Genomic DNA, 27,570 nt, shown 5'->3' with positions numbered 1-27,570 from the left:
GTCTCTGCTTGACTTGGTAGTCTCCTTGAGTTATTTGGGTAAACTGAGGCAGTTTTGTTCCAAACACAACTAATACTGTTCCACCAAAAGTGTATCAGTGTCCCAATTTTTCCACATGCCCACTAACATTTGGCATTTCCCCCTCCATTGTTTTAGTCAATCTAATAGGGGATGATATCTCAGTTATTTTAACTTGCATTTCTCTAATCAATAATGATTTAGAGCATTTTTCATGACTATAGAGCTTTGATTTCTTCATTCAAAAACTGCTTGTTCATATCCTTTTACCATTTATCAATTGGGGGATGACTCATATGCTGCTTCTAGTTGTCGAAGAATGAACAATTGGGGAATGACTCATTTTTACAAATATGAGAAAGTTATCTACATACTTGAAATGAGACTTTTATCTAATAAATTGTATAAAATTTCTCCCCAATTTTCTGCTTTCCTTCTAATTTTGGTTACATTGGTTTTATTTGTGCAAAACCTTTTTAATGTAATGCATTTCAAAATGATCTATTTTGCATCTCACAATGCTATCTTATTCATAAATTCTAGTCCTACCCATAAGTCAGATAGCTAATATGTTCGATGTCCTTCTAGTTTACCTGTCATATCTCCCTTTATGTTTAGGTCATGTATCTATTTTGACCTTATCTTGGTAAATGGTCTAAGATGTTTGTCTACCTAGTTTCTGCCAAATTGCTTTTCAGTTTTCCCAACATTTTTTACCAGATAGTGAATCCTTATCCCCACAAATTAAAATGTTACATCTATAAAACACAATTATTCTGTTCCACTGACTTACCTTCCTATTTCTTAGCCAGTACCTGTTGATTACCACCTTAATACAATTTAAGGGCTGGTATGGCTAAACTTCCTTCCTTTACATTTTTCCCATTAATTCTTTTGCTATTCTTGACATTTTGTTCTTACAACTGAATTTTTTTTCTAGCTCAATAAATTTTTGTACTTTTATGATTTAATTTTATCTTCATAATTCCTTTAAAACAGCAAAAAAACCCCTATCTAAAACCTAAAGCTAGCATTATTTAAAACAGAGAAAAGCTAGATGTCTTTTAAGTCAGATCTAGGAGCTATATAAATGCTAGAATTAATAAGAAAAATAAATTGAAGGAAGGAGGATGGGCAAAGAGGAAACAAAATTATCAGTTTTTGCAGATAGTATGATGGTTTACTTAGAGAACCTCTGAAAGTCAACTAAAAATTAACTGAAACAACTTCAGTAAATTAGGATATAAAATAAATCCATGGGAATCATCCTCCCTTCTGTACATTATAAAATCCAGCAGAAATAGAAAAAGAAGTTTCATTTAAAATAGTTACAACGTGAATGAATTATCTGGGAGTTCATCCATCAAAACAGGAATTGTAGGATTACAGTTACAAAACTATAGAAATAAAGACAGAACTAAATGATCGGGAAAATATTGGACAATGTCAATATAATAAAAGTGACAATTATCTAATTTACAGTTTCAGTGCCATACCAAACTACTTAAGAGTTACTATACAGAATTAGAAAATATATTAAAAGCATTAATCTGAAGGAATAAATGTTGAGACTATCAAGTGAAACACTAAGGGGAAAATGGTCAGGGAATAGGGGCCCACCAGTACCAATTTTCAAACTATACTACAAAGAAGTAATCACACCCCCCCCCCAAAGAAGTAATTATCACTACTCCTCAGTATTGGTTTTAAAAAATGCAGAAAAGTGTGAGTATGAACATAGGAGTATGAAGTTGGTAAACCCAAAGACTCCATCTTCTGGGATAAAAACTCACTATTTGACAAAAAGCTGCTGGGAAAACTGGAAAATAGTATGGCAGAAACTAGGCATAGAACAACATCTTATACAGTTTACCAAAATAAGGTCAAAATGGGTACATGATTTAGACATAAAGGGTGATGTGAGAAAATTGGAATACTAGTGCACTCTTGGTGGAGTTGTGAACTGATCAAATCATTCTGGAGAGCAATTTGGAACTATGCCCAAAGGACAATGGGACTGTGCATACCTTTTGACCCAGTAATACCACTACTAGGTCTATATCACAAAGAGATCATAAAAAAGGAAAAAGGACCCACATGTATAAAGATATTTATAACTGCTCTTTTTGTGGTGGCAAAGAATTAGAAATCAAGGGGATACCCATCAATTGAGGAATGGCTGAACAAGTTATGGTATATGAGTGTAATGGAATACTATTGTGCTGTAAGAAATGATGAGCAGGCAGATTTCAGAAAAACCTGGACTTACATGAACTGATGTAAGTGAAGTAAGCAGAACCAGGAGACCATTGTAAACAGTAATGGCAATATTGTGAGATGATCAACTGTGACAGACTTAGCTCTACTCGGCAATACAACAATCCAAGACAGTTCCAATAGACTTATGATGGAAAATGACCTCCACTTCCAGAAAAAAAAACTATGGAGACTGAATACAGATTGAAGCATACTAGTTTCACTTTTGTTGTTTTTTTGTTTCTTCTTTCTTGTGGTTTTTCCTTTTTGTTTTGATTCTTCTCTCACAACATGACAGGTGGAAATACATATTTCTTAACATGATTGTACTGTATAACCTATATCAGATTGCTTGCTGTTTCAGAGCGGGGGGAGGGGAGGGAGGGAGAAAAATTTGGAACTCGAAATCTCACAAAAATGAATGTTGAAAATTATCTCTACACGTAATTGGGAAAAAAATTAAATACAATTTTAAAAAAAGTTACTGTTGGACAAAAAATGCTCAAAAAACTGGATAGCAGTCTGTCAGGAATTAAGTTTGGACTAACATCTCATACAACTCAATAAGCTCCAAATGAACACATGACAAATATAAAAGGCCATATCATAAACAAATTGGAGGGGGTAGGAATAAGATACCTTCAAAACTGAATAGGGGAACAATTCTTAACCGAACAAGGCATGGAGAGAAACATAGGAGCAAAAATAAACAATTCCATTTCCATAAAATTGAAATTTCTGTTCAAACAAGATTAATGACATCAAAGGGAAACAGTTAAATGTAGAAAAAAAATCTTTGCTGCAAACTTCTATGATAAAGGTCTGATATCCAAGATATGTAAGAAATTGGTACAAATATATGAGCTATTTTGCACAAAAAACGTGGGCAATGAATATGAACAATTTTCAAGGGAAGAAAAGTAAGTAATTAACAATATGAAAAAAGTTCCAAATCACTGAGATATGCAAAGTAAAATATCTCTTCTATTCCACTTCACTCCTATCAGATTGGCAAGGATGACAAAAAAGGAAAGTAACAATTGTTTAAGGGGCTCAGAGAGGACAAATGTACTAATGTACACTATTGGTGGAGCTAAATGATCCAATCGTTTTTGAAAGCAATTTGAAACTATACTCAGAAAGTCACTAACCTGTGTATAACCTTGATTTAGCAATACTGCTTTTGGCTTATACCACCAAATAGATCAAATACAGAGGGAAAGTATTCATATGTCCAAAAATATTAATTGGAGCAATTTTTGTTTTAGTAAATGGTTGGAAACAAATTGTATGGTCATATACAGAAGTAAATGGCTGAACAAATTAAGATATATGAAAGCAATGGAATATTATATCAAAAAATGAAGGGATGGATTCACAGAAATCTAGGAATTATATGAACTGATGCTGAATGAAATGAACAGAACCAGAAGAACATAATGACTTTGACATTGTAGAGGAAATCAATTGTACAAGACTTAATAGATAGGACAAATACAATGGCCAATGATACCATTAGAGTAATAAGGAATCATGTCTTCTATCAAATTGACAAGAGGTACAAAATGATACATTCATTTCCAGACATGACCAATGTATGGCCCTTTTAAAAATTATTATTGTTAAACTTATTAAAAGATAGGGCTTTTACTTAGAGGAGAGAAGTTAGAAGAGAAGTGTGGGAGTTATGACAGTGATACTAAAAAAAAACCCAAAAGAGCATCAGTGAACCTCTAAAAAATAAACAAGAGATCACAAGTTCAGGAGATAAAGATAAATAGAAGTGTTGGAACTATCATATTACATTTGAAACATACTTTAAAAATTCATGCTGCATCCATGGCTTCACATGCAGTCCTTGTTTAATGTTTATCTTTGTACATAAAAATACTCTTATCTGTAGTTAAGTTGATAATAAAAAGGAAAAATAGAAGGAAAAAGAAAAGCTCTTCATGTTTAGCCTGGCTGATAGTCTTCTCTATATTCACAAACCCTACTTGCAATAAGTTAAGGCCCCAAATGAGCTGATGTCTAAATTACCTAGAACTCTGTATTTTTAGATTCATGAGTCTGGGGACTCAGGATTCATCTTCTAATTCCCAAGCTTATCCTAGACCTGATTTAATGTAGATATTTTGGTGTTATTATCTTGTATTACTATATTATCACTTAACTGATTAACTTCCCCTTTCTCCACTCAAAATGGAGGATGGAATAGAAAACAAACAAATACTGTTATCAGAATCATTTAACCTAGTATAGGTCAGCCCTAAAGTTGACAACAGACACGTCTTTCTTTAGAGTAATAGTAATGACATTTACATAGCATTTTAAGGTTGCAAAGTACAAAAGTTACCAGGATATATACCATAAGATGGGCAGTGAAAGCTATCCAAATGAAGATCCAGACATTTATAAAGTACCACAATTTACTAATGAAGGAGCAAAACAAGCAAACAAAAATCATCCCAAATCCAATATTCTATAAAGTTATTTTATTTGATAAACACATATATACACATATTACTGATATGGGGGAGCATGTAAAAAATTAATGAAAAAAAATCTAACATACAAAGAAGGGAGATGAAATAAATTCTTTTCTAGGGAACCAGAGCTTCTTATAAAGAAGAGAAAGCTTTAACAAGGGATTTTAAATCCTGTGATGGTAGAAAGTCTTTGCTGCAGAAGTCTGATATCATCCAGAGAAGGGGAATTGTGTATGTTTCTCTTTGGTGCTGGGGAAACAACAGCCCAACATTCACTGTAGTCTCATTCGTTTCTCAGGGGGACATTTAGTGCTAGTTGTCTGCTGGACATTTTTGGGAGTCTCTTTTTCCTCTGTTTTTATCGCTTCGGGTGTAGGTTCTGGCTCCTTCTTGGTCTGATCCACTAATAACAAAAACACCATGTTCAGGATGAGGTTAACTTTAAAAAAAATTCCTTCTAAAAACATCAATCACAACTAATACAATTCTTTTGGGGGGGGGGGTGGAGAAGGAGGATGGGACAGTATTTTAGGATCCATTTAAATTCCCAAAATACTGAGATCCTGCTCTTCTACTTTTTAGCACTTATGATCCAAAGCTAAGTGTGACACTGGCAGAAAAAAAGAATTCTTTGAATGTTCTTCTGAGCCCAGCTGTCCTTTAAAGAAAAAGATCTATCATTTTTTTCCCTTTAACTTCAAGTTATATTCTTTCACTCAGATCTTTCAATAAGTTTAATAGTGTTCTATGAAAAATAGAACATTTTCAAAATGCATATACATGCATTATTATGTGTTCCATATATAATGCATTATATATAAAATGTATTTTATATATGTGTGTTTACATGTGTATATACACGCACACACAAATAAAAATCTTATACATTCTCACCCAATGCAAAATATCTATAATTCACTTTGTAGGCAACAATACTTCTACCATGAAAGAACTGTTTGAAATATTTCAGTGTCACCTTCTTGACAATTTAGAAGACCTTAGAAGTAAGAAAAAATAAAATGCAGTAAGTCTTGGAGGACAAAGTGACTAGTTCACTCTATTGATATTGCCTACAGTCTGCCATTTCTACCACCAAAGATCCTATTAATGAGTGAGGTTACTTTTGTCCTAAACAAGCTATTATTTTTACTTCTAATTTGCTAAGAATGTTAGATGTTCATACCTGGAACAGGCTTTTCTCCAGGTTTTTGCTGCAACAAGAGAAAGAGGTAACTTATTAATGACAACTCCTTTATATTGCACTTTTAAAAAGACCTCTTCTTTTTTCAAGAAGTCTTTCCCAACTCCTCTTAATTCTAGTGCTTTCCATGTGTTAATTGTTTCCTATTTTATCTTTCATTATTTGTATAGATTTATTTGGCCATTGTTTCTCCTATTAGATTGCAAGTTCTTTGAGGGCAGGGACAGTCTTTTGCCTTTTTTTGTCCCCGGCTGCTTAGCCCAGTGCCTAACACAGACTAGGTGCTTAATAAACTGATTGATTCTCACAACCATCCTAGGAGGTACTGAGTACAAATATTATGCTTATTTTACAGAGAGCATGAGAGAGGTTAAATGAGCTAATAACAGAGCTAGAAAGAGTCAAACCAGGGATTTTAACATAGGTATCCTGAGTCCCGGGGTCCAGTGCTCTATCTACCATCTTGTGCTTTTTTTCCCTTGTTTTTGCTTTTATAATGCTTTAAAAAAATATAACAATATAAATAAGCTATAACAGTCTCAATGATATTCATGCACCACTGTTGGAATGCCTTGTCTTAAAAAGCAAAAATTTCATCATCTTCTAACACACTTTTCTTCATTAGTATTAAATCTTCCCAACCCCTCATCTCTGACAAAAACGTAAAGGTAAATCAGAGCAGAATTGTCAAACACCATTGCACATAAAATAATCCCAACCCAACCTGAATATATCTAATAAAAAACCCCATTATGGGGCAGCTAGGTGGCGCAGCGGATAGAGCACCAGCCCTGGAGTCAGGAGTACCTGAGTTCAAATCTGGCCTCAGACACTTAACACTTACTAGCTGTGTGACCCTGGGCAAGTCACTTAACCCTAATTGCCTCACCTAAAAACAAACAAACAAAACAAACCTTTGCACTGACAGTGGTCTTACTCAAAGGGAAACAAAGTGGAAGGGAATGATGGAGACCAAGACAGTTCTTGAGGTATTCCCGATCAGAAGTGATGAAGCAGCTCTAGACTCTCATTTACAATTACATGAGGACATCACATATTTAGTAAATAATTAGTAAGTGCTATGTACCATACGTGGTACTAGACGATGAAGAAGACACAGATAAATAATTCACAGTTCCTGGGTACAAAGATCTTATAACTCAGTAGAAGATAAAATAACTGCACAGGTGAGTATAAAGCAAATTAGGAGACTGAGAGAGACTATATGCATATGAAGAGCATAAAGCATTATGAAATCAAGTTAATTAGAAATCACTTTGTCTGTGTGTGAGAGAGAGAGAGACAGAGATAGACAAATAGCTAGAGATTTGGGGGTGGCCTTAGGGAAGACATCAAGGAGGTAGTAAACCTTGAATAACAAACAGATTAAAGAGTCTGGGATTTTATTTGGTAAACATAAGGAAGTCACTGAAATTGTTTGGGATGTGAAATAACTTAATGACACTTATACACTGATGAAAAATCAATCAAATAGTTCTATGAAGGACAGTTTAGGTAAGAGGGACACAAGAGGAAGAGAAAGACAAGAAGTCAGTGCAATAGTTCAATAAAGAATTACTGTAATCTAATCAGCCTGACTTAAGTAGTGAGAGTGGAAAGTTCTGGGCCAACCACATCTTATTATCTCTTGAAAACCTTTCTGTGCCTTCCTATCATTGGGTTGGTAAACACGCGAAGTCTAAATAAACCTTTCTTGATCCCTCTTCATCACACACAGATGTTAGTACCATACCTCATCCTCTACCCAATTACATTGTATTTAGTTTGTATATGCTTATATAGTGCATTTGGTCCACACTGTTAAGACCGTAAGCTCCCCAAGGGTAGAGACTGTTTTGCTTTTGACTTCGTATCTTCTACACCCAGCACAATGCTTAGCATAAAGTATATAATTCAAAAATACTTCTTGGTGAAACACAGAATTCCAATTAATTTACTTACTCATCTTTTTTTTTTTTTTTTAATTTTGGGGGGGGGGCATGGCAATGAGGGTTAAGTGACTTGCTCAGGGTCACACAGCTAGTAAGTGTCAAACGTCTGAGGCCAGATTTGAACTCGGGTACTCCTGAATCCAGGGCCTGTGCTTTATCCACTGCGCCACCTAGCTGCACCCCCCAATTCATCTTTAAGGGTCTATTCTATACTATATATCCATTTCTACCCTAACTCTTCATGTCAACTCTTGCTTTGACAACCTACTCACCATTCCCATCACACAATCATCCCTATCTTCCTACAAATAACCTATGTCTGGAGTATTCTCTTCCTAAATTTCCAAATGTTCATAATTCCAAGAGAACACGAAATGCCATTTCCTCCAGAAAACTTTCAATCTTCCCATCAACTTAGGATTCCTTTTGTGGATGCATTATGAACATTGTTTTCAGTTCTTTCTTCTAAACAAGTAATATGAAACAAATATACAATTTTTAAAAATAATGTCACCAGCCAAACATAATGAATGCTTAGTTCTTGCAGATTTCATATTTAAAATAAAAACTATCAGCACAAGCTATTACCTGAACAAATTTGGGTGGAAATTTCTGTCGTAGATCTAGGAGTAACGCATCCACACGCTGCCTCTGAAAAATAGAACTTGGTTCTTCTTTTCTCTTGGCTTTAGGTTTGGCTTTATCTGGAACATAAGAAGTGCAAGATACATCACCATAATCAAGTAGAAAACGGTACCTTGTATTCATCATGGATCAACTAAATACCATTTTGGGGCTGCTCAATCTAATGCCAAACATAGTTCTAAGCTTTCTTCTTACAATGAAAAGCTCTAATAGCAACAGTATTTAAATCAATCTACATGGAAAGGCAGAAATGTATGTATGTGTGTGTATGTATGTATGTATTCTCCATAATACAATTCAAAAGCTTAGTGGAGTAGTTGTTAATGTACAGAGTAAGTTCTAAGTGCTCAATGATACCTCAGATTCAATACCAACTGTAACCTATTAAAAAAGATGGACCTGAGATTTCAAAGAATAGTCTTTCCTTCTTTCTATTGTTCATCTTCCCCCTTAAACTCTCTTTTGATCTTCTTTCTCTGCCCTGCCCTATCCCCAACCCAAATCTTTCATCTTTTTCTTCCTTAATTGGCCATGACATGAAACTGAAATGTGTTTTCATTATTTCTTGAATTTATAACAAAGTTTTCTATCTTTCCCCTAATTTTAAGAGCAAGTAAACTCTTAAAAAAAATTTCCTAAGAAGAAAAAATGCTGATATTAATTTTGAGTCAATTTTTACATAATTAAGGGGAAAAAAGGATTTCAAGTCCCTTCTATGTGATTCATTTAAAGGTGAAAAGTGTCCTTAATACGGTTTATACCAGGAAGCTATCATTAAATGACATGCATGTGAGTGAATTCAGAGGATCAGGACAGCAAGTGGTTAGTTATGGTAATTTAGTGAATCGCACTGACTCGATCTTGTGACTCAATTCTGGAGCCAGCAGCTCAGCTCCATTTCTATTCATTTATGGGTCTAGTCCAAATTCTGTCTTGTGAGAAAATTTTATTCAATTGTGGGAATTGTGAGAAAACCTTATTGGATTGTGTGGCTAGGAAACTGGACCACCTCTCCCTGCTACTCAGAGACTCTTACCCAATGACTTAAGTTATGCTGACCAGAAACCCAGTCAAATCCAAAAATTGATACAAGGAGTTTTTGCACAATTGTACATCTCAAGCAATCCATTTGTCTTATCTAAAAACTAGTCCTGTACTGATCAATTAGTTATTGTTTCCGTGCTCCTTTGATTGTTTACAGACACTTTGGGGGGAACGGGACACCTGAATTCAGGGAACTGTTCCTCTTTTCTCTCTCCCTCCCAACTTGGAAAGTCCCTAATCCTCCCTCCAGTTAGAAATCAGATCACCTAATGTTGTATTCTTTCTTTGTACTGGATTATTTTTAATGGTCTGTCTCCCCTTATATTTTGAGTCCAGTCCTAGGCTTAGGAGGTTTGGTCTCAGTTTCTTGGGCACTTAGAATTCATTGCTTAATAAATTGATATGCTCAGATGATCAAACCTTTGTTTTCTCATTCATTTCATCTATCACCTGCCACATATTTTCTGGGCTGAAAGAGGGAATATCAGATAGTTATTTTTATGGGTAGATTCTCTATTTAATCCCTGAATTATTATTATTATTATTATCATTTTGCTTTTCTTTTAACCTGTCTAGAGCTGATCTCCTACTGCTTTTCCTTTCACTCCCAATCTCTGGACCTATTAAGCATAAGCTCAAGTCTCCAAAAGGTACCTCTAAGATTTTCTTTCAAAGTGAATCAAACTACATTTGAAATAAGAGAAACTACTATTCCCATGGAATAAGCTAGTTCTTTCATCAGTTTTGGCTGTAATAACTTTTTTATTCTGCAAATATTTCACTATAATGTGGAAAAGCCATGGTAGGAAGTATCCACTATTCTCTATTATTCTCAAAGGCATCATTTGCACCTAAAAAGCTTTGGATGTCCTACCTTGTTCTTCCTGATCTTTGAAGTGCCACCAGTACCCTTTGGAGGGGTGGTAACGACAATAGGACATAGCTTCATCAAAAGCTGACTGAATCCCATGCACCGCTGTGAGCTGACAAAAGAAGGAAGTTTTGAGTTTTTCACTGGGTGAAAAATTGCAAGAAAAAATAACCAAAAAGAGAATGCTCTTCTGGCAAGGACAATGTCTTTTGTGGCTCTCAGAAACAACAAAACTCTTTGGACAGGTCTGTAATATACAAACATAGTTATCCTGGTCAACATGGAGTTTAGGTTTCAAAAGCAAATACTCAGACAAGTTTGTCAGAGAGGGAAGAACTCATTGGTTCCCTTTCCTGACCACTCGCCTCCACTTCAAACTCTTACAAAAAGACACTTACCACTCTGGAGTTGATGACAGATCCCAAGTCAGGTGCCTGATAAATTACACCAGCAATGATATAATAATCAGCTAACGGGATGACTGAAACAATAAAAAGGCATTTCTGAAATGTCGATCAGTAACTATGCAACATTAGAGAAAAATACAAATGGCTCAGTATTCATTTGAGAAGAAAATTTTAGAACAGTAAAAATATTTTATCTGACAGAATTAAAAGTAGAGAGTTGCCCAAGACAATGACATGGATGGAAATTAAGAATCAAATGCCCAGACTTTTGGGCTTTCTTAGTGGCACTAGAATATACTTTAAAGAGATCATTTTGGGCCAGAGCACACTTGCTATGTGAAGAAAAATAATATGTAAAAGTGTCAGTGTAGTTTTAAGACTCTGGGGACATTGCATACCCAGTTGGTGCTCAGTAAAAAAATTCTTCTTATTTTTCTCTAGTCTTTTCCCCTCTGCAAACAGATTCCCTCATTAGAGCTGCTCTCCACTTCCTTTTCCATTTCCTCACAGCAGCCTTCCCAACCAGGGAACAGCTATGTCCTTATGGCCCATTAGCCACTATCACTATCATACTGGGCCACAGCCATCTCCACCTCCAGGACAGCAGTACCTTCCACCTTTCCTCAGCTCCTTTTTATGTATATAGTTTTTGCCTGTTATGATATATATTTCTTGAGGGTAGGGACCTTCTCATTTGCTTGTATTTGTATCCCCAAGACAGAGTACACTTGGTAGCCTAGAATAAGCACTTAATAAATGCTCTACTCACAACTAATATCTGTTTATCAGGCACAATGATGGACAAGTATATATAACAAGTATAACACACCAGTAATATCTGTAGGTCCAAAAGGAGGATTTAGAAGTTCTGAGATAGTCCTTCAATAATTCCAAGTGACTCCTATGCTAAGCAAAGACAAGTGCAAACTGGCAGACAAGCTGCAAGGGACATTAAGCTTGAAGCCTGATCCCTCCCAGATGCTAGGGACTCTTTACTGACATTCAAACAGTCTCCAGATGTGAGTATTTTATGCCTTCTCCACAGTATATCTTTCCAGCCTCATCTCTTGCTACTACCCCTTTCATAAACCACTTTCTCTCTCTCTCTCTCTCTCTCTCTCTCTCTCTCTCTCTCTCTCTCTCTCTCTCACACACACACACACACACACACACACACACACACACACACACACATTCTTCCCCAAAACAAATTAGGCCTGGCCTCTGCTCCTTCTTTTCAAGTGCCTATTCCTCTCTAAGCTTATGTTCATTCATATAACACTGAACATCCGGAATAGACTTGCACATCCACATCCCCATCTGCTAAAATATTTAAAGTTCAACCTAAGTGCCACCCGCTCCAGGAAGCTCTCTATCCCATCTCTCCAGGGAAAGTCATCTGGGCTCTTCAGATTTCTCATAGCTCCCTGACTGGATCTTCCCTTTGTACTGATGTCACTCTCTTCATTTAACAGCTGTTTGTATAGAAAGTCTCTCACTCCATTGCCTACCCCTATTTGGATCGGATGTTATAACCATTTTTGTAACTCCAACACCTAGTATACAATGGTCATTGAACAAGAAGATAGAATTTGAGAACTTGAAAGAGACTTCTGAGATTATCTAGTTCAACACTCATTTTATATGAAATGAAAAAGGAATAAGAATTTAATGGGGGATAAGAAGTGAGTAACCAAAAAGTAAACAAAATAAAATCACAGAAATATCAAATGTTTAACAAAATAAATAAAAATATAATACAACATAGAGAATGTTAATTTGAGTTCTTCCTAAGTCATGATGCCATCTGGAAAGATTTAACACCACTGGTATAGACCACTGCATAGAATGGCAGACTTGGTTGTTGTATTGGTTGGTTTTGCTGAACTGTTTTTTACTCCTTTCTTATTCTTTGTTATAAGGAACGGTTTTCTGGGAGGGAAATAATGGGAATATATATATAATGTAATAACAAGCAATTTCAACAAAAATCTATTTTTTAAAAAATCACAATTTTTTTATAGCTAGATGGCTCAGTAGACAGAGCACCAGCCCTGGAGTCAGGAGGATGTGAGTTCAAATTCTACTTCAGACACTATCTGTATGACCCTGGGCAAGTCACTTAATCCTGACTGCCTCGAAGAAGAACAAGAACAAGAACAAGAACAAGAAGAAGAAAGAAAGAAGAAGAAAAAAAAAGAAGAAAAAAAAGAAAGAAGAAAAAAACTACAATGAAGGATAAAAGCAGATATGAAATCTAATTAAGCATGTTTAGAATCAAATTTCCATGTTCATTTTAATAATGAAAGGGCCTACCATTAGAAAATGGAAGATGACACTTTAAAACCCAATTAACAGTAAAAGCATGGTGAACCATTCCTCTGAGAATAATTAATACCTTATAGGCAATATTAGAATTTATTTCCTACTATTCAGTCCATATTCTACTGAATATTAGTTCTTAATATCACAATGAGTAGTTCTCAATATCACAAGCTAACTACTTAGGTTTATGAGAGTTTGCTCTTAAACTGAGAACAGAAAATCTGAGATTAATTTTATACTTTTTTTATCAACTAAACTAAGCCTCAAAAATAATATACCTCATTACAATAAGGATGTATTTCACACAACACAAACATCATTTGAATCTACGACCAAATACTTTTTCCTTGTACAGTTAGCATTTTGCCACTAGAGGGAAACCTCTGTTCTTTCCGAAAAAAGCCATATGTATGGATATAATTTTAGGAAAATAAAATATATTATTGATGCCAGGAACGTAAAAGTGATTACAATTAAAAAAAACCCAAACAAACCTGAAAGTTAGAAAATAAGGAGCTCATGGGTCTTTGAAAAGAAAATATGAACTAACATGTATGTCACTTACCTTGTGTAGAAGACTGCCTCTGTTGTTTCCGAATGATAAAAAGAATAGGCTCTTGGGCATGCAAAAGGATGTACTCTACTCCAACCATTTGACTTGAAGACAAAAACCAAAAAACACTAAGAATTAAGAAATCTATAAAAGTTGTTTCAAAATTGACCTCATAAAGTTATCAGTGTATTGTACAGAGTACAATAATTTCAAAGGTAAGACAATATAAGTGAGAGATGAAAGGGGAAAAGGAAAGGGAAAAAAAACTTCTGTGATTTGATGGATCCACAGTTAAAAGTAGGATTGGCTTCCTATATGATATCTCTTGATGAAGTCATCCTAAGACTTTAAAATGGAAAAAAAAAAGTTTCTGCTATGGAAATTCATTTTCATCTCACTGAAGTTTGTGCAGAAAACAGTGTCAATCACAAAAGCATAGCAAACTGATGTACAAAGTTTTAGGCAGGAAAGCAGTGCAACAGAGATGCTATAAGCACTGGAATATCAATAAATGAAAACTAGGGATCATATATTTTGTTCACTTAGAATTGTGAAGTTTGCCCAAAGATGATAAAAATTATGATGTATTATGTTGAAAATTACTAGTAAGTACAAGTAATAAAATATATATAAAATCAGTTTTTAAAAAAAATTACCTAAATAAATGTACTTTTTGAATAGCTATCTTATTTGCCTGACAAATGAAAGAACACATTATTATGCTCCATCTTTTCAAATTTAGGAAAATCTTATGGACCCATAACAAACTGATAAGCTCCTTGGCAGGAAGAATTATTTCATCCTTTTTATTTTCATCTCCAGCTCCTGACACCATTAATAAATGCTTGTTGATGGACTAATGAATAGTAGCATGGCATAGTAGATAAAACCTTCATGTCAAGTCCTAGGCAAAAATCACTTTACCTTTCAGTGTCCCAGGCAACTAAGGTGCAGAGTTGGTATCAATCTGGCATTAGTAAAGGGAGTTTCCAATGAAATCACAGGTTTGACTCCCCACCCTAATCCTACCGCACTGCACAAAAAAGAATTCTTAAAAAAGCTTGCCTTACAAGGTACCTGTCTTTTCTCTCAAATGAAGTCTTGTCCTGTATATTAAGTACTTGGATGAACATACTTAAACACCTCAAACTAGCAAAGGTATAACTGCTACCAACTATGTTGGTTCTACTGTTAAAACACTCCTCTGTAACAGATTATCCAAACCTGCTGCCTGCCAGGATTGAAAGCTTTAGAGCTGGATAATTTACAAGTGAGTATTTAAGTGATGACAACAAATTTGTTTTATAGGCATACCCCACATAATGCTGCTCTAACAACACTACACAAATATACTGTAAACATACTGTCCCAATTTCCCAATAGTTAATATCCCCCTCTCAAACCTCCACCCTTGGTCTGGTGGAGAATGGTGATTAGCCAATCAGAAAGCAGTTGCTGGGAAGGCCAGGAAGAGTTTTTATTAGTCACTCCAATGAGAGAAGAGTTCCCCGTCAAAAACTTAGCTCTTTATTCCTATTTCAGGTTTTACAGTTCAAATTTTTGCCACCCAAGATTAAACATCCCATTTCTCATATTGTTTGCATGGAACTCACTGCACCCTATATTGTTTTCACTTAATGTTATGTTTTCATGGTACCAAATAGTCATATCAGACAGGGTACACTGATATGGAGAAATATACCAGGCATTCTCTTTTATATCCACGTCCTGATAAGATGTAAGACTCATATGCATTCTGACTTCTACTTTGAAATTTATGAGCTATAGCTATAGAATAGCAGATCTACTGAGTAGTCCTTTTAGTTGGCAACAATGTTCTTACAACAACTTACTTTAAGTGTTCCAATGTGAGCCTCTGCATTTTGACCACTTCATTATTACATGTCCGATCATAAAAAGGATTACTTCGTTCAGAGAAATAATCCAGGACACTACCACTGTTCAATATAGGGATCCAGGAACTGTCAACCCATGAAATTCCCAGCAGGTTGTCTATGGAAGAGAAACAGAAGGAAACACGTTTAATAGCAAATTACATATAACTATCAGCTTTCCTTCTCTCTTCTTCCCATCAAGTCATACTCATCTTCTCACCTCAAAATAAAAAAAAAAGGAAAAGAAAAGAAAAATGATGGGGCTGTCTTAAAGTAAGTTTTTACTGATGTTTTTTTATAAACATTTTTATTTATAGTTTTGAGTTCCAATTTTTATCCCTCCTTCCCTCCCTCCTCCTTCCCTGAGGTGGTAAGCAATCAGATGTGGATTATACATGTGCAATTATGTAAAACATTACCATACTAGTCATTTTGTATAAGAAAAATTGATTAAAAGAAAAAAGTGAAAGTGAAAAATAGCATGCTTCAATCTGTTCCATCAATTATCAGTTCTTTCTTTGGAGGTCCTTTGGGATTGTCTTGGATCATTGTATTGTTGAGAATAGTCAAGTCATTCAAAGTTCTTCATCAAACAATACTGCTGTCTCTGTGCACAATGTTCTCTTGGTTCTGCTCACTTCACTATAACATCAGTTCATACGAATCTTTCTAGGCCTTTCAGAAATCATCCTGCTCATAATTTCTTAAAGCACAATAATATTCCATCACCATCATATACCACAGCTTGTTTAGCCATTCCCCAATTGATGGGCATTCCTTTGGTTTCCAATTCTTAGCCACCACAAAAAGAGCTGCTATAAATATTTTTGTACAAATCGGTCTTTTTCTCTTTTGGGGGATGTCTTTGAGATATAAACCTATCAGTGGTATTGTTGGATCAAAGGACTGATGTTTTTTTAAACATCATTATAGTTTTACAAGCACAACCCCCCCCTTCAAGGTAATCATCTCATATAAAAAAAATACCATTTTTTTTAATAGAAAAAGAAGAAAAGAATCAGCACAATTGATCCATACACTGAAAAGTCCAAAAATATATGTAATATTTATCACTTGTGTACCTCCCACCTCCACAAATTAGTTGGTTGGGAGCATCCTTTCATAACTTTCTTTTGAGCCATACTTGGTTCTTTACAATTTTGCAAAATTCACTTTTAATCTGTGTGTGTGTGTGTGTGTGTGTGTGCCAGTGTGTGCGTGCACCCACATGCATCCTTGCACGTTTACTCTTTCTATTTACACTGCTATAGTCATTATGTATGTTTTTTCCCTTGGCTCTGTTTACTGTACTCAGCATCAATCAGGTCACAGAGATCTTTCCATGATTCCCTGTATTCATCATGTTCATTATTTCTTATAGCACAGTAATACTTTATTACATTTGGCTATTCCTGAATTGACAGCTCAATAATGGAATCTATGGGTCAAAGGTTATGTATAGTTTAGTCATTTTATTTGCATAATTCAACCAATAAACAAACATTAAGCACCTATTAGATGCCAGGCTGGACCATTTTAAAAATCAATCAAGATTAGCTAATCCGTTCAGCTGTGTACTATCTGCAAACTTAATGGCATCTAAGAATGTGGAAAAGAACTGGGGTTACACTCATATCCCTGGGGTACACCATTTATTGACTTCTGTCCAAGCTGTCTGCAAAGGATGCAAATCAATGGCAACAAACATGCTAACCCTTCCTCTACCATTCTGTTGTGTTCCTAAAAGCTGAAAATTTACCTTGCTCCTAAATTCCTGGACTGACTCCTAGAGCTAAAGAAAATTTCTAGAGCTGTAGTATAGCTGAAAGGAAAATATGATCATTTCTTATATTCTATGCATCTGGATTATATTGTGTTTGGATCTTCCACTTTAGAAAGGAGCCTGAAAAACTAGGAAGCATTTAGGAGTACAAATAGGATGGTAAAGGTTCTTATATCACATGATCCTCACATGAGGATCACTTGAAAGAACTGGGGTTGCTTAGCCTCAAGACTAAATGGGGACATGATAGCTGTCTTCAAATATCTGAAGGACTGTCATGAGAAATCAGTCTGGCATTAAGCACCTGCTAAGTGCCAAGCACTGTACTAAAGCCTGGGGATACAATGAAAGGCAAAAGACAGCCCCTGCAAGCAACTATGCACAAATAAGATATACTACACAGGATTAACTGGGCAATGTCTCAGAGAGAAGGCACTGTTTGTTATTAAGGGGAATGGGGATTTTAGCCAAGACTTGAAAGAAACCTAGTAGAGACTGGGAAGGAGACTTCTGAGCAAAAGATGCAACCAGTGAAAGTGACAAAAGTTAGGAGGTGGGAATTTATTGTTTAAGGAACAGCAAGGAGGCCAATGTCACTGGATCATGTAGTATAAGGAGGAGAGTAAGGTGAAAGTAGACTGGAAAGGCAGGCGGAGGCAGACTTGTTCTTTAAGAGGGTCAATGTGACAGCTAAACAGAAGATGGATGGATTTAAGACTTGAGGCAGTGAGACCCACCAGTAGCCTACTGCAATAGTCCAGGCATGAAGTGATGAGGGCCTATACTAGGGTGGTGACAGGACAGAAGGGAGCATAAAATGAGATATATAATCAAAGTAGAAATGGCAGGATGGCAGGATATGACGAATGATTGAATATGGAGTGAGAGAGAGTGAGGAGTTGAAGATAACACCTATGTTGTGACTTGGGGAAACTGGGAAGATGGCAGATTAGATTTCTTCTATTTGGCCCTAGATGACAAAAGCAGGAGCAATGGGTAGAAATTCCAAAAGGACAAATTTAGGCTTGAGGTAAGGAAAAACAAATTTAAACTTATAACTGTTCAAAATAGTAATGAATAGCCTTGGGAAATGTGGCTTCCCTCTCATTAGAAGTATTCAAGCACAGGTTGGTTTACCAACCACTTGTTCAACATGTCATTGTAGGTATTTCTTTTGATTATGGATTGGATTAGATTGCCTCTGAAAGCAACTCAACTCAAAAATGTGTGTTTATATCATCTTATTATCTCAATATCAATTTAAAAAAACTTAACTAAAAAATGGGCATAAACCCTTTAAACTTAGGTAAGATATCAATTGCTCATGGATAGGCAGAGTTAATATAGTAAAAATGACATAAGAGGTGATACCATAGGTAAATTAGGAGAGGAACAAATAGTCTACCTTTCAGATCTTTGGAAAGGAGAACAGTTTATGACCACATGAAATGCAAAATGGATGATTTTGATTACATTAAATTAAAAAGTTTTTGTACAAACAGAAGCAATGCATCCAATATTAGAAGGGATGCAGAAAGCTAGGAAACAATTTTTATGGCAAGTACCTCTGATAAAGGGCCTCATTTCTAAAATATATATAGGGAACTAAATCAAATTTATAAGAATCCAAGTCATTCCCCAATTGAGAAATGGTCAAAGGATATGAACAGGAAGTTTTCTGATGAAGAAATCAAAGCTATCTATTCCCATATGAAAAGATGCTCTAAATCACTATTGATTAGAGAGAGGCAAATTAAAACAACTCTGAGGTACCACCTGACACCTATCAGATTGGCCAATATGACAAAAAAGGAAAATAATAAATGTTGGAGAAGCTGTGGAAAATTTGGAACACTAATGCATTGTTGGTGGAGCTGTGAACTGAGCTCTGGAGAGCAATTTGGAATTATGCCCAAAGGGCTATAAAGCTGTGCATACCCTTTGACCCAGCAATACCACTTTTGGGTCTTTTTCCCAAGGAGATCATAGAAAAGGGAAAAGGACCCACATGTTCAAAAATATTTATAGCTGCTCTTTTTGTGGTGGCAAGGAATTGGAAATTGAGGGGTTGCCCATCAGTTGGGGAATGGCTGGACAAGTTGTGGTATATGAATGTAATAGAATTCTATTGTGCTGTAAGAAATGATGAGCAGGAGGAGTTCAGAGAAACCTGGAAGGATTTGCATGAACTGATGATGAGTGAGATGAGCAGAACCAGAAGAACATTATACACAGTATCACCAACATTATGTGTTGATCAACTGTGATAGACTGGATTCTTCTCACCAATACAATGGTATAAGAAAGTTCCAGGGGACTCATGATGGAAAAGGCTCTCCAAATCCAGGAAAAAGAAAAACAAACTGTGGAATATGGATGCTGATTGAACCATACTATTTCTTTTGTTTTTGGTGCTGTTGTTTTTCTATTTTGAGGTTTTTCCTTATTGCTTTGATTCTTTTCTTATAGCATGACTGATGCACAAATATGCTTAATGTTGTTATGCATATAGTGTGTGTGTATATACGTATGTGTATGTGTGTGTGTGTGTGTGTGTGTGTATATATATATATATATATATATATATATATATATATATAGAGAGAGAGAGAGAGAGAGAGAGAGAGAGAGAGAGAGAGAGAGAGAGAGAACACACCTATATCAAATTGCCTGCTGTCTAGGGGAGGAGGGGAGGGAGGGAGAAAACTTTGAAATTGGAAATCTTATTTAAACAAATGCTGAAAAACCATCTCTATATGTAACTAGAAAATAATAAAATACTTTTATTAAAAAAAAACTTAGGTAAGAAATATCTCCAAGGTATCAGAACCAATTTTGATTATGAGAATAATACTATAATTTAATAGACAGCTGACAATTATATAGCATTTTAAGGTTTGCAAAGAGCTTTATACACATCTCATTTGAGGTTCACAACAACCCTGGGAGGTAAGTAGTACAGGTTTTTGTATTGCCCTTTATCAGGGAATAACAGTCAAGGCATACTATGTCTACTCTCACAGCTGGTCTTACACATCCCATGTTCCAACCACTTCACCACCCAGCCTCTCCTAAAATTTTATGGTTCTAGACTTAGGTAGGAGCAGGAAAAATGGTAACAAATTAATATATAGATATAGATCCTATTTTCAGGAAATTTTAAGTGTAAAAATTCTTCAGATAAGGTAGCTATGGGGCTGGTTAGCTAAATCACGTAGAGGCCCAAGTCCTGGGTTTGCTGGCCAGGTGGAAAAATTAATTTTGCTTGTTCCATAATCACAGAATAAATCTCTAAGTAGCCAACCACCTTGCCAATGCCTGCCCCCTTGGCAACAAGGAAGATAAGGTGATAATGGAGAGAATCATATAAATCATACTCACTGGAAAAATACTTCGAAGCACATACATCATTTCAGGTGGGTCTGAATTAGGTATATAGTGTTTAAAAATAAATACATTACCAATGATAATTTGCCCATGATACATGGTATAAGAGACATCATCCAGGATATAGAAGATTGACATATGAAGTGGACTACCAATGTAGCAGAAGCAAAAGAGAACGGATAACTAAAGTGCTGAACACAGACTCACATAATTTTAAAAGTTCCTGAGGAAAGTCTATGGGGTACCCCTCGTCTCAGTCTCCCTTTTATGAGAGGACAAGGATAAGGGTCCCAGATGATGATAAAAGTGAGGAACATCTCTGAGCCTAGAGGTGAGAAGTAACACAAATATGCAACCTTTACATCAGAGAGAAAGATATCCTCATGAATACCTGTTGAGGCTAGAACAAGAAAAGGGCCGGCGGTCTTTATAATGCTCCATGAGAGAACTTCTGAATAAATCTCTTTTTCACTTCTCTCCCTTAACCAACCGTCCTCAAAGACTGTTTCTTGATCCCTAACAAACGGTCTCGCTTAGCAATGCCTATCTTGTTTGCATGTTGTCTCCCCCATTAGACCGTGGGCTTTTCGAGGGCAGAGGTAAACCCAGCACTTTGCACAGTGTCAGGTCCATTTGTTGTTGTTAATTCGTTTTCAGTCGGGGCCCACTCTTCGTGACTCCTTTTGGGATTTTCTAGGCAAAGATCCTGGAGTGGTTTGCCATTTCCTTCCGCAGCTCATTTTACAGATGAGGAAACTGAGGCAACAGGGTTAAGTGACTTGCCCAGGGTCACACAGCTACTAAGTGTCTGAGGTCGAATTTGAACTCAGGTGTTACTGTCTCCTACTGAACCACCTAGCTGCTCCGCCAGACAAATAGTAGGCGCTTAATAAATGACTGATGACTGACTTGCCGGGGGACGGAAAGAGACAAGTATCCACAGGACTAAACCACCGGCCCACCACCGCTTTAGTTCCCGAGAGACTTCTGACAGTTCCCGAATCGCTTCGGGTGACGGGAGACGAGACGGGAGACGAGACGAGACGGGAGACGAGCCCCGCCTTAACCAAAAGGGCCCCCCACAGAAACACAATAGAAATGCGAGGAAAGAAGGGAGAGAAGAGGGGTAAAAACGACAAACGCAGCTACAACTACAGAGACAATAAAGCAAGAAAGCTTCGGTTACCTCGGATATCCACCGCCGCCATAGCGCCAGACTCCCCGCAGGCTCCTCCTCCTTCCGGCGCTGCGATAATACGCCAGAAGGAAAAGCCCAAGGACGCCCTTCCGCGCCGGAAGAAGTCCTGGCCGAAACATGGTGCGGGGCGGGAGGTGGCTAATAGAAGGCTGGGGGCGGGCCCCAGAGGAAAGAGTGGGAGGGGAAGAGGTGAGAGCGTGAGGGAGAGGGGAGAAGTGGAGGGCTGAGGAAAATGAAAGGCCGAAATGGGGGTGGGGCGCGCTGGCCAGAGAGGAGGGGGAGGGGGGAAAGGAAAGAGGGGGAAGGGGAGATGGTAGGGAGAGGCTGGGGAGAATAAAACGCCAACTACGGGGGTGGGGCTGGCCAGAAAGAAGGCCGGGGGAGAAGGAGGAGGGAAGATAAGAGGACCCCGGTGAAAACGTGTCTGCTAGAAATGTGTCTGCCCCGGATGGCTCTGCATCCTTCCAATAAAAAGCACTCACCAACCCGGGGCCCAGTAGAAGGTAATTTTGTTATGATTATTCAAATTTATGTAGATCTGTCTTGACGAGAACCCAGGGAGATTCAGAGGCAAGTTTTGTCCCCATTCTACTAGGGAAGAAGTTGAGGCCTAGAGAATTGGAGTCACTTGTCCAGGGTCGGGCGTTAGTGTCAAAGAGGAGACTACTCAGGATGGTATTGGTGACTTTTTTTTTTTTTGCGAGGCAATTGGGGTTAAGTGACTTGCCCAGGGTCACACAGCTAGTAAGTAAGTGTTAAGTGTTTTAGGCCGAATTTGAACTCGGGTCCTCCTGATTCCAGGGCCGCTGCTCTATCCACTGCGCCACCTAGCTGCCCCGGTACTGGTGACTTTTAACAAACACCAGGCGTACTTTTTTAAAGTTTTATCTGCATCACTGATATTTTCTCCGTTTCTTCTACCTCTTTTGGATAATAAGATGACCAAAGACAGCAGGAGGTGCCCTAAGTCTTGGCTTGGCTTGTCAAAAGACATGGAAGTTGTTTTAGAAATAGGGCAAGGCTGAATGGAAATGTGAAATATCATTTTGGCAGGCTTGAAAAACTACTTCATATTTTGATGTTTAACTAGGTCAGCTAGTCTTGTTAACAAGTATTTAAGTGCCTGCTGTTTACCAAGGACCATGGGAAGCTTTAGGGATTCAAAGAATGGCTAAAACAGACCCTGCCCTCAAGGGGAGATAACATTCAAAGAACTATGTACATAACAGTTATATAGCAGATATATATATATATATATATATATATATATATATATATATATATTTTTTTTTTGCGGGTCAATGAGGGTTAAAAGTGACTTGCCCAGGGTCCCACAGCTAGCAAGTGTCAAATGTCTGAGGTCAGATTTGAACTCAGGTCCTCCTGAATCCAGGGCTGGTACTTTATCCACTGTGCCACCTAGCTGCCCTGTGGATAATTTAGAGAAAATCACAGTGAGAAAGAACTTGTGTTAAGGGAAATTGGGAATGACTTCTTGTAGAAGATATGGTTTCAGCTGACACTTTAAGAGAAGTCAGGGCATGTAGGACAGCCAGGGGAGATGGCCAGAGTCAGGAGATAGGTGTGTCTTGTTAAAGAAACTCCAAGAACAGTATCACTGGATCATAGAGTACATGGAAGAGAGTAAGGTGGAAAAAGATTGGAAAGGTAGAAGGGAGCCAGGTTATGAAGAGCTTTAAAAGCCAAATAGTGGATTTTTAAATATTTGATCCTGGAGCTGATAGGGAACCACTGGAGTTTATTGAATTGGGGGGGGGGCAGAGTTGAGTAACATAGACTTGTGCTTTTTAAATATTACTTTGGAAGTGAGCAGAAGCAGGAGAACATTGTGCACAGTAATAGCAATATTGTATGATGAGGAACTGTGAACGACTTGGCTGTTCTCAGCAGTACAATGATCTGAGACAATCCCGTAGGACTCATGATAAAAAATGCTATCAGCCTCCAGAGAAAGAAAATATGTTGTCTGAATACAAACTGAAACTTTTTTTCCTTCCTTCCTTCCTTCCTTCCTTCCTTCCTTCCTTCCTTCCTTCCTTCCTTCCTTCCTTCCTTCCTTCCTTCCTTCCTTCCTTCTTTCCTTCCTCCCTCTCTCTCTTCCTTCCTTCTTTCCTTTCTTTTTCTTCCTTTTTTTTGTTCTAGTCTTCCTGCACAAAATGAACAATATGGAAATGTTTTACATGATTGCATTTATAACCTATATCAGATTGCTTACCTTCTCAGAGAGGGCTGAGTGGAGGGAGGTAGGGATAGAATCTGGAACTCAAAACTTAAAAAAACAACAACAAAGAATGTTAAAAATTGTTTTTACATGTAATTAGCGGGGGGGGGGAGAAAATATAATTTCAAAAAATATTGCTTGACAACTGGCTGGTGTGAGAAATAATTATTAACAATATCTTGGGGGAGCCAGTGATCTTCCCTTCTTTGTTAGTCTCCCCTCCCCTCCCTGCCCCCCCATCAAAGTTCTCTTGGAAAGTAAGATGCATCTGGGTCAAAGGAATCTTGGGTGGAGACAGATTCTTTTGTCTATATAACTGTAGGACTTTACTGATGAGATTTAGCTTGTGGAGAACCAGTTTAAGTGGGAACCATTGTGCCCCCATCAGCTAGGGTAGGGTATAGATTCTCTGATGTCATTCTTCTCAAGAGTTAGTAACCTGAATCACTATCCCTGGATTTCATTTGAATATAACCCACCTCCAATCAAGTCAATCAATTAGATTTGATTGTTGTTAACCAATTAGATTTGATTGCTGTGTGGTGAACCTCCTACAGTTGGAGACGTGGATGAACTGTGACTCCACCACCGTGGGGGTGAGGGTGGGGGTCTTTGGTCTGAGAGAGATGACCAATAGGCCTCCTTTTATTAATAATCTGCCAGCCTATTAATAAAATTATTAAATTACCCAGAAACTATGTCTTCTATGTTTAATTGTTGCACAGGAGGATGCATGGGAATGGGGAGAGATTTGAGGCAGGAAAACCCCCCAGAAGGTTGTTGTAATAGTCCAGGCATAATAAGGTGATGAGGGCCATGCAAAGGTAGTGAAGTGTCAGAGGAAAGAACAGGGAGTATATGAGATATTTAGTGAATGTAGAATTGGCAGCACTTAGCAACAGATGAGGTATGTGAAGGAGAGAAAGTGAGGATTCAAGGGTGACACCGAGATTGCAATTCTGGGTGACTAGGAGAATGCTGGTGCTCTCAATAGTAGTTAGGAAATTAGTGTTTATTGTGTAGCAGACACTGGGCTAAAAGCTGGGGATATAAAGAAAGACAAAAACAGCCCTGCCCTCAAGAAGCTCACATTTTTAATGAGGGAAAAATCACATAACACTCTCACCCCCCCATGTCCAATTTGTTGCCAAAGCTTTTCAGTTGTACCTTTATAACATCTCTTGCATATATGCCTCCTTCTTTCCTCTGACACTGTCACTACCCTGGTACAGGCTCATCACCTCATGCCGAATGTTGCAATAGTGTGCTGATTAGTCTTGGTGACACATCTCCTACCCACCTGATTTCATCTTCCACTCAGTTTGCCAAAGGGATCTTTCTAAAGACCAGGTCTGACCATGTCACCCCTCTATTTAATAAATTCCAGCAACTACCTATTATCTCCAGAATCAAATATAAAACCCTCTGGTTTTCAAAGTCCTTCATAACCAGCTTCCCCCACTCCCACCCATCCAGTTTTCTTGTACTTTACACCCCCACCATATACTCAGATCAAGTGATATTAATTGCCTTATGGTTCCTCCAATAAGACATTCCATCTCTCCTCTCTAAACATTTTCACTGCCTATTCCTGTTGTCTGGAATAGCCTCCCTCCTTATCTCCATCTCCTGTTTTCCTTAGCTTCGTTCAGGTCCTGCAGGAAGCCTTTCCAAATTCTAATAAATTCTTATGTCTTCCCTCATTTCCAGTTTATCCTGCATATGTCTTTTTTTGTACGTAGTAGTTTATATGTTATCTCCCTCATTAAACTGTGAGATGCTTGAGAGCAGGAGCTATCTTCTGCCTTTCTTTGTATCTTTAATGTCTGTCACACAGAAGGCACTTAAGTGTTTAATGACTGACAAGTACACATAAAATACATGCAGAGTAGATAGAAGATCATCTGAGAAGGGGAGGGAGGCACTAGCAGATGGAGGGACAGGGAAAGGCTTCCTGCAGAAGGTAGGGCTTGAGCTGGGTCTTGAAGAAAGCCAAGGGAAGCTGAGACCTGGGGGTTAGGGGTCAGATCATTGCAAACATAGAGGACCAGCAATGCCAATGGCAAGGCATGAAGGGGCAGATGAAGCATTGTGTTTGAAGAACTGTAAAGTAGGCCAGTTGTAATTGGATCACAGAGTTTGAAAAATGGGCGTAAAGTGTTGTGAAAATTTCTAAGTCCCAAGGAGGAACAAAAACAGCAAAGTCTCCAAGCCATAGAAAAAGAGGTTTATTGAGAGAGGGATCCAATAAAGGCGGTCTTAGGTCTGGAACCCAAAGACTGAGCAGAATCAGGGTCAGACTTTTATACCACTCTAATAAGGCCCTAATGCACTATACCCTATTCATTTAGGACCAACTCTTTAGAGCATATTGCAGATGGTACAGAAAAGGAATACACTGAAACCTAATCAGCATCAAACAAAACAAACATGAGCTTTAGTGGTGCCCCATCTTGGGTGGAAGCTTGTTAGCTCTGCACAAATAGAGCACAGCCTAACATTTGGGGGGGGGGTGAGGCAATTGGGGTTAAGTGACTTGCCCAGGGTCACACAGCTAGTAAGTGTCAAGTGTCTGAGGCTGGATTTGAACTCAGGTCCTCCTGACTCCAGGGCCAGTGCTCTATCCACTGAGCCACCTAGCTGCACCACAGCCTAACAGTTTTTACAAATATTATCTTTCTAAAGTAACTTCATGAGTCTCAATGCTGATTGGTTTCTTCAGCTTAGAAGATACTATTTTTAGTGTTGTGGTTTAACCACAATGAACCAAGGGGCATCACAACAAAGCTGCTCCATAACTCGGTCAATGGACATTGGTTATGGTACATGAAAGGACAAGATTGAAATATAGCATGCACAGAGAGAAACAGGTCACATAACTTAAGAAACTAGAGTATGCTTAAACATATTGAATCACCATTTGTCTCGTACTGATTATCATCACAGTTAAATCACTTATATTTAAGGGGTGGGGAAAATCTCACTCACAAAAGAATAACAAGACTGGAAAAAACAGGAAGAGGCCAAGTTATGAAGAACTTTTACATTTGACTCTGGAGGTCATAGGGAATCACTGGGGGCTCATTGGAAGGGGCCTTAGTGGTGGGGATATGGAAGGGGACAGGGTAGGTGAAGGTCAGTCATAAGTTTTAGAAAAAATCACTTAAGCAACTGAGTGGAGAGAGATTTGAGGTAGGGAGGTCAATTAGGATCCTACTATAGTAGTACAGGCCAGAGATGACGAAGGCTTGTGAGAGAATAATGGGTTTGGGGACGCCCAGAGAGGATAATATTGGGATTGATT

At 37.6% G+C, this 27,570-nt stretch overlaps 1 protein-coding gene across 1 annotated transcript; it reads right to left on the bottom strand.

Moving 5' to 3' along the window:
• Window positions 1-4,754: 4,754 nt before the first annotated feature.
• MED6 (mediator complex subunit 6) lies at window positions 4,755-22,069 on the bottom strand. The gene is made up of 8 exons (XM_043980851.1): window positions 22,013-22,069; window positions 15,615-15,774; window positions 13,774-13,865; window positions 10,875-10,957; window positions 10,480-10,588; window positions 8,505-8,620; window positions 5,947-5,974; window positions 4,755-5,166 (listed from the first exon to the last, which is right to left on the bottom strand). The coding sequence occupies exons 1-8, from the start codon at window positions 22,032-22,034 to the stop codon at window positions 5,036-5,038; spliced, it is 741 nt and encodes a 246-aa protein (XP_043836786.1). The 5' UTR covers window positions 22,035-22,069; the 3' UTR covers window positions 4,755-5,035.
• Between the last annotated feature and the right edge of the window lie 5,501 nt (window positions 22,070-27,570).

This window comes from Dromiciops gliroides, chromosome 2 (genome assembly GCF_019393635.1).
Source record: "Dromiciops gliroides isolate mDroGli1 chromosome 2, mDroGli1.pri, whole genome shotgun sequence".
NCBI lineage: Eukaryota > Metazoa > Chordata > Mammalia > Microbiotheria > Microbiotheriidae > Dromiciops > Dromiciops gliroides.
This window is presented reverse-complemented; position numbering and strand designations above follow the sequence as displayed.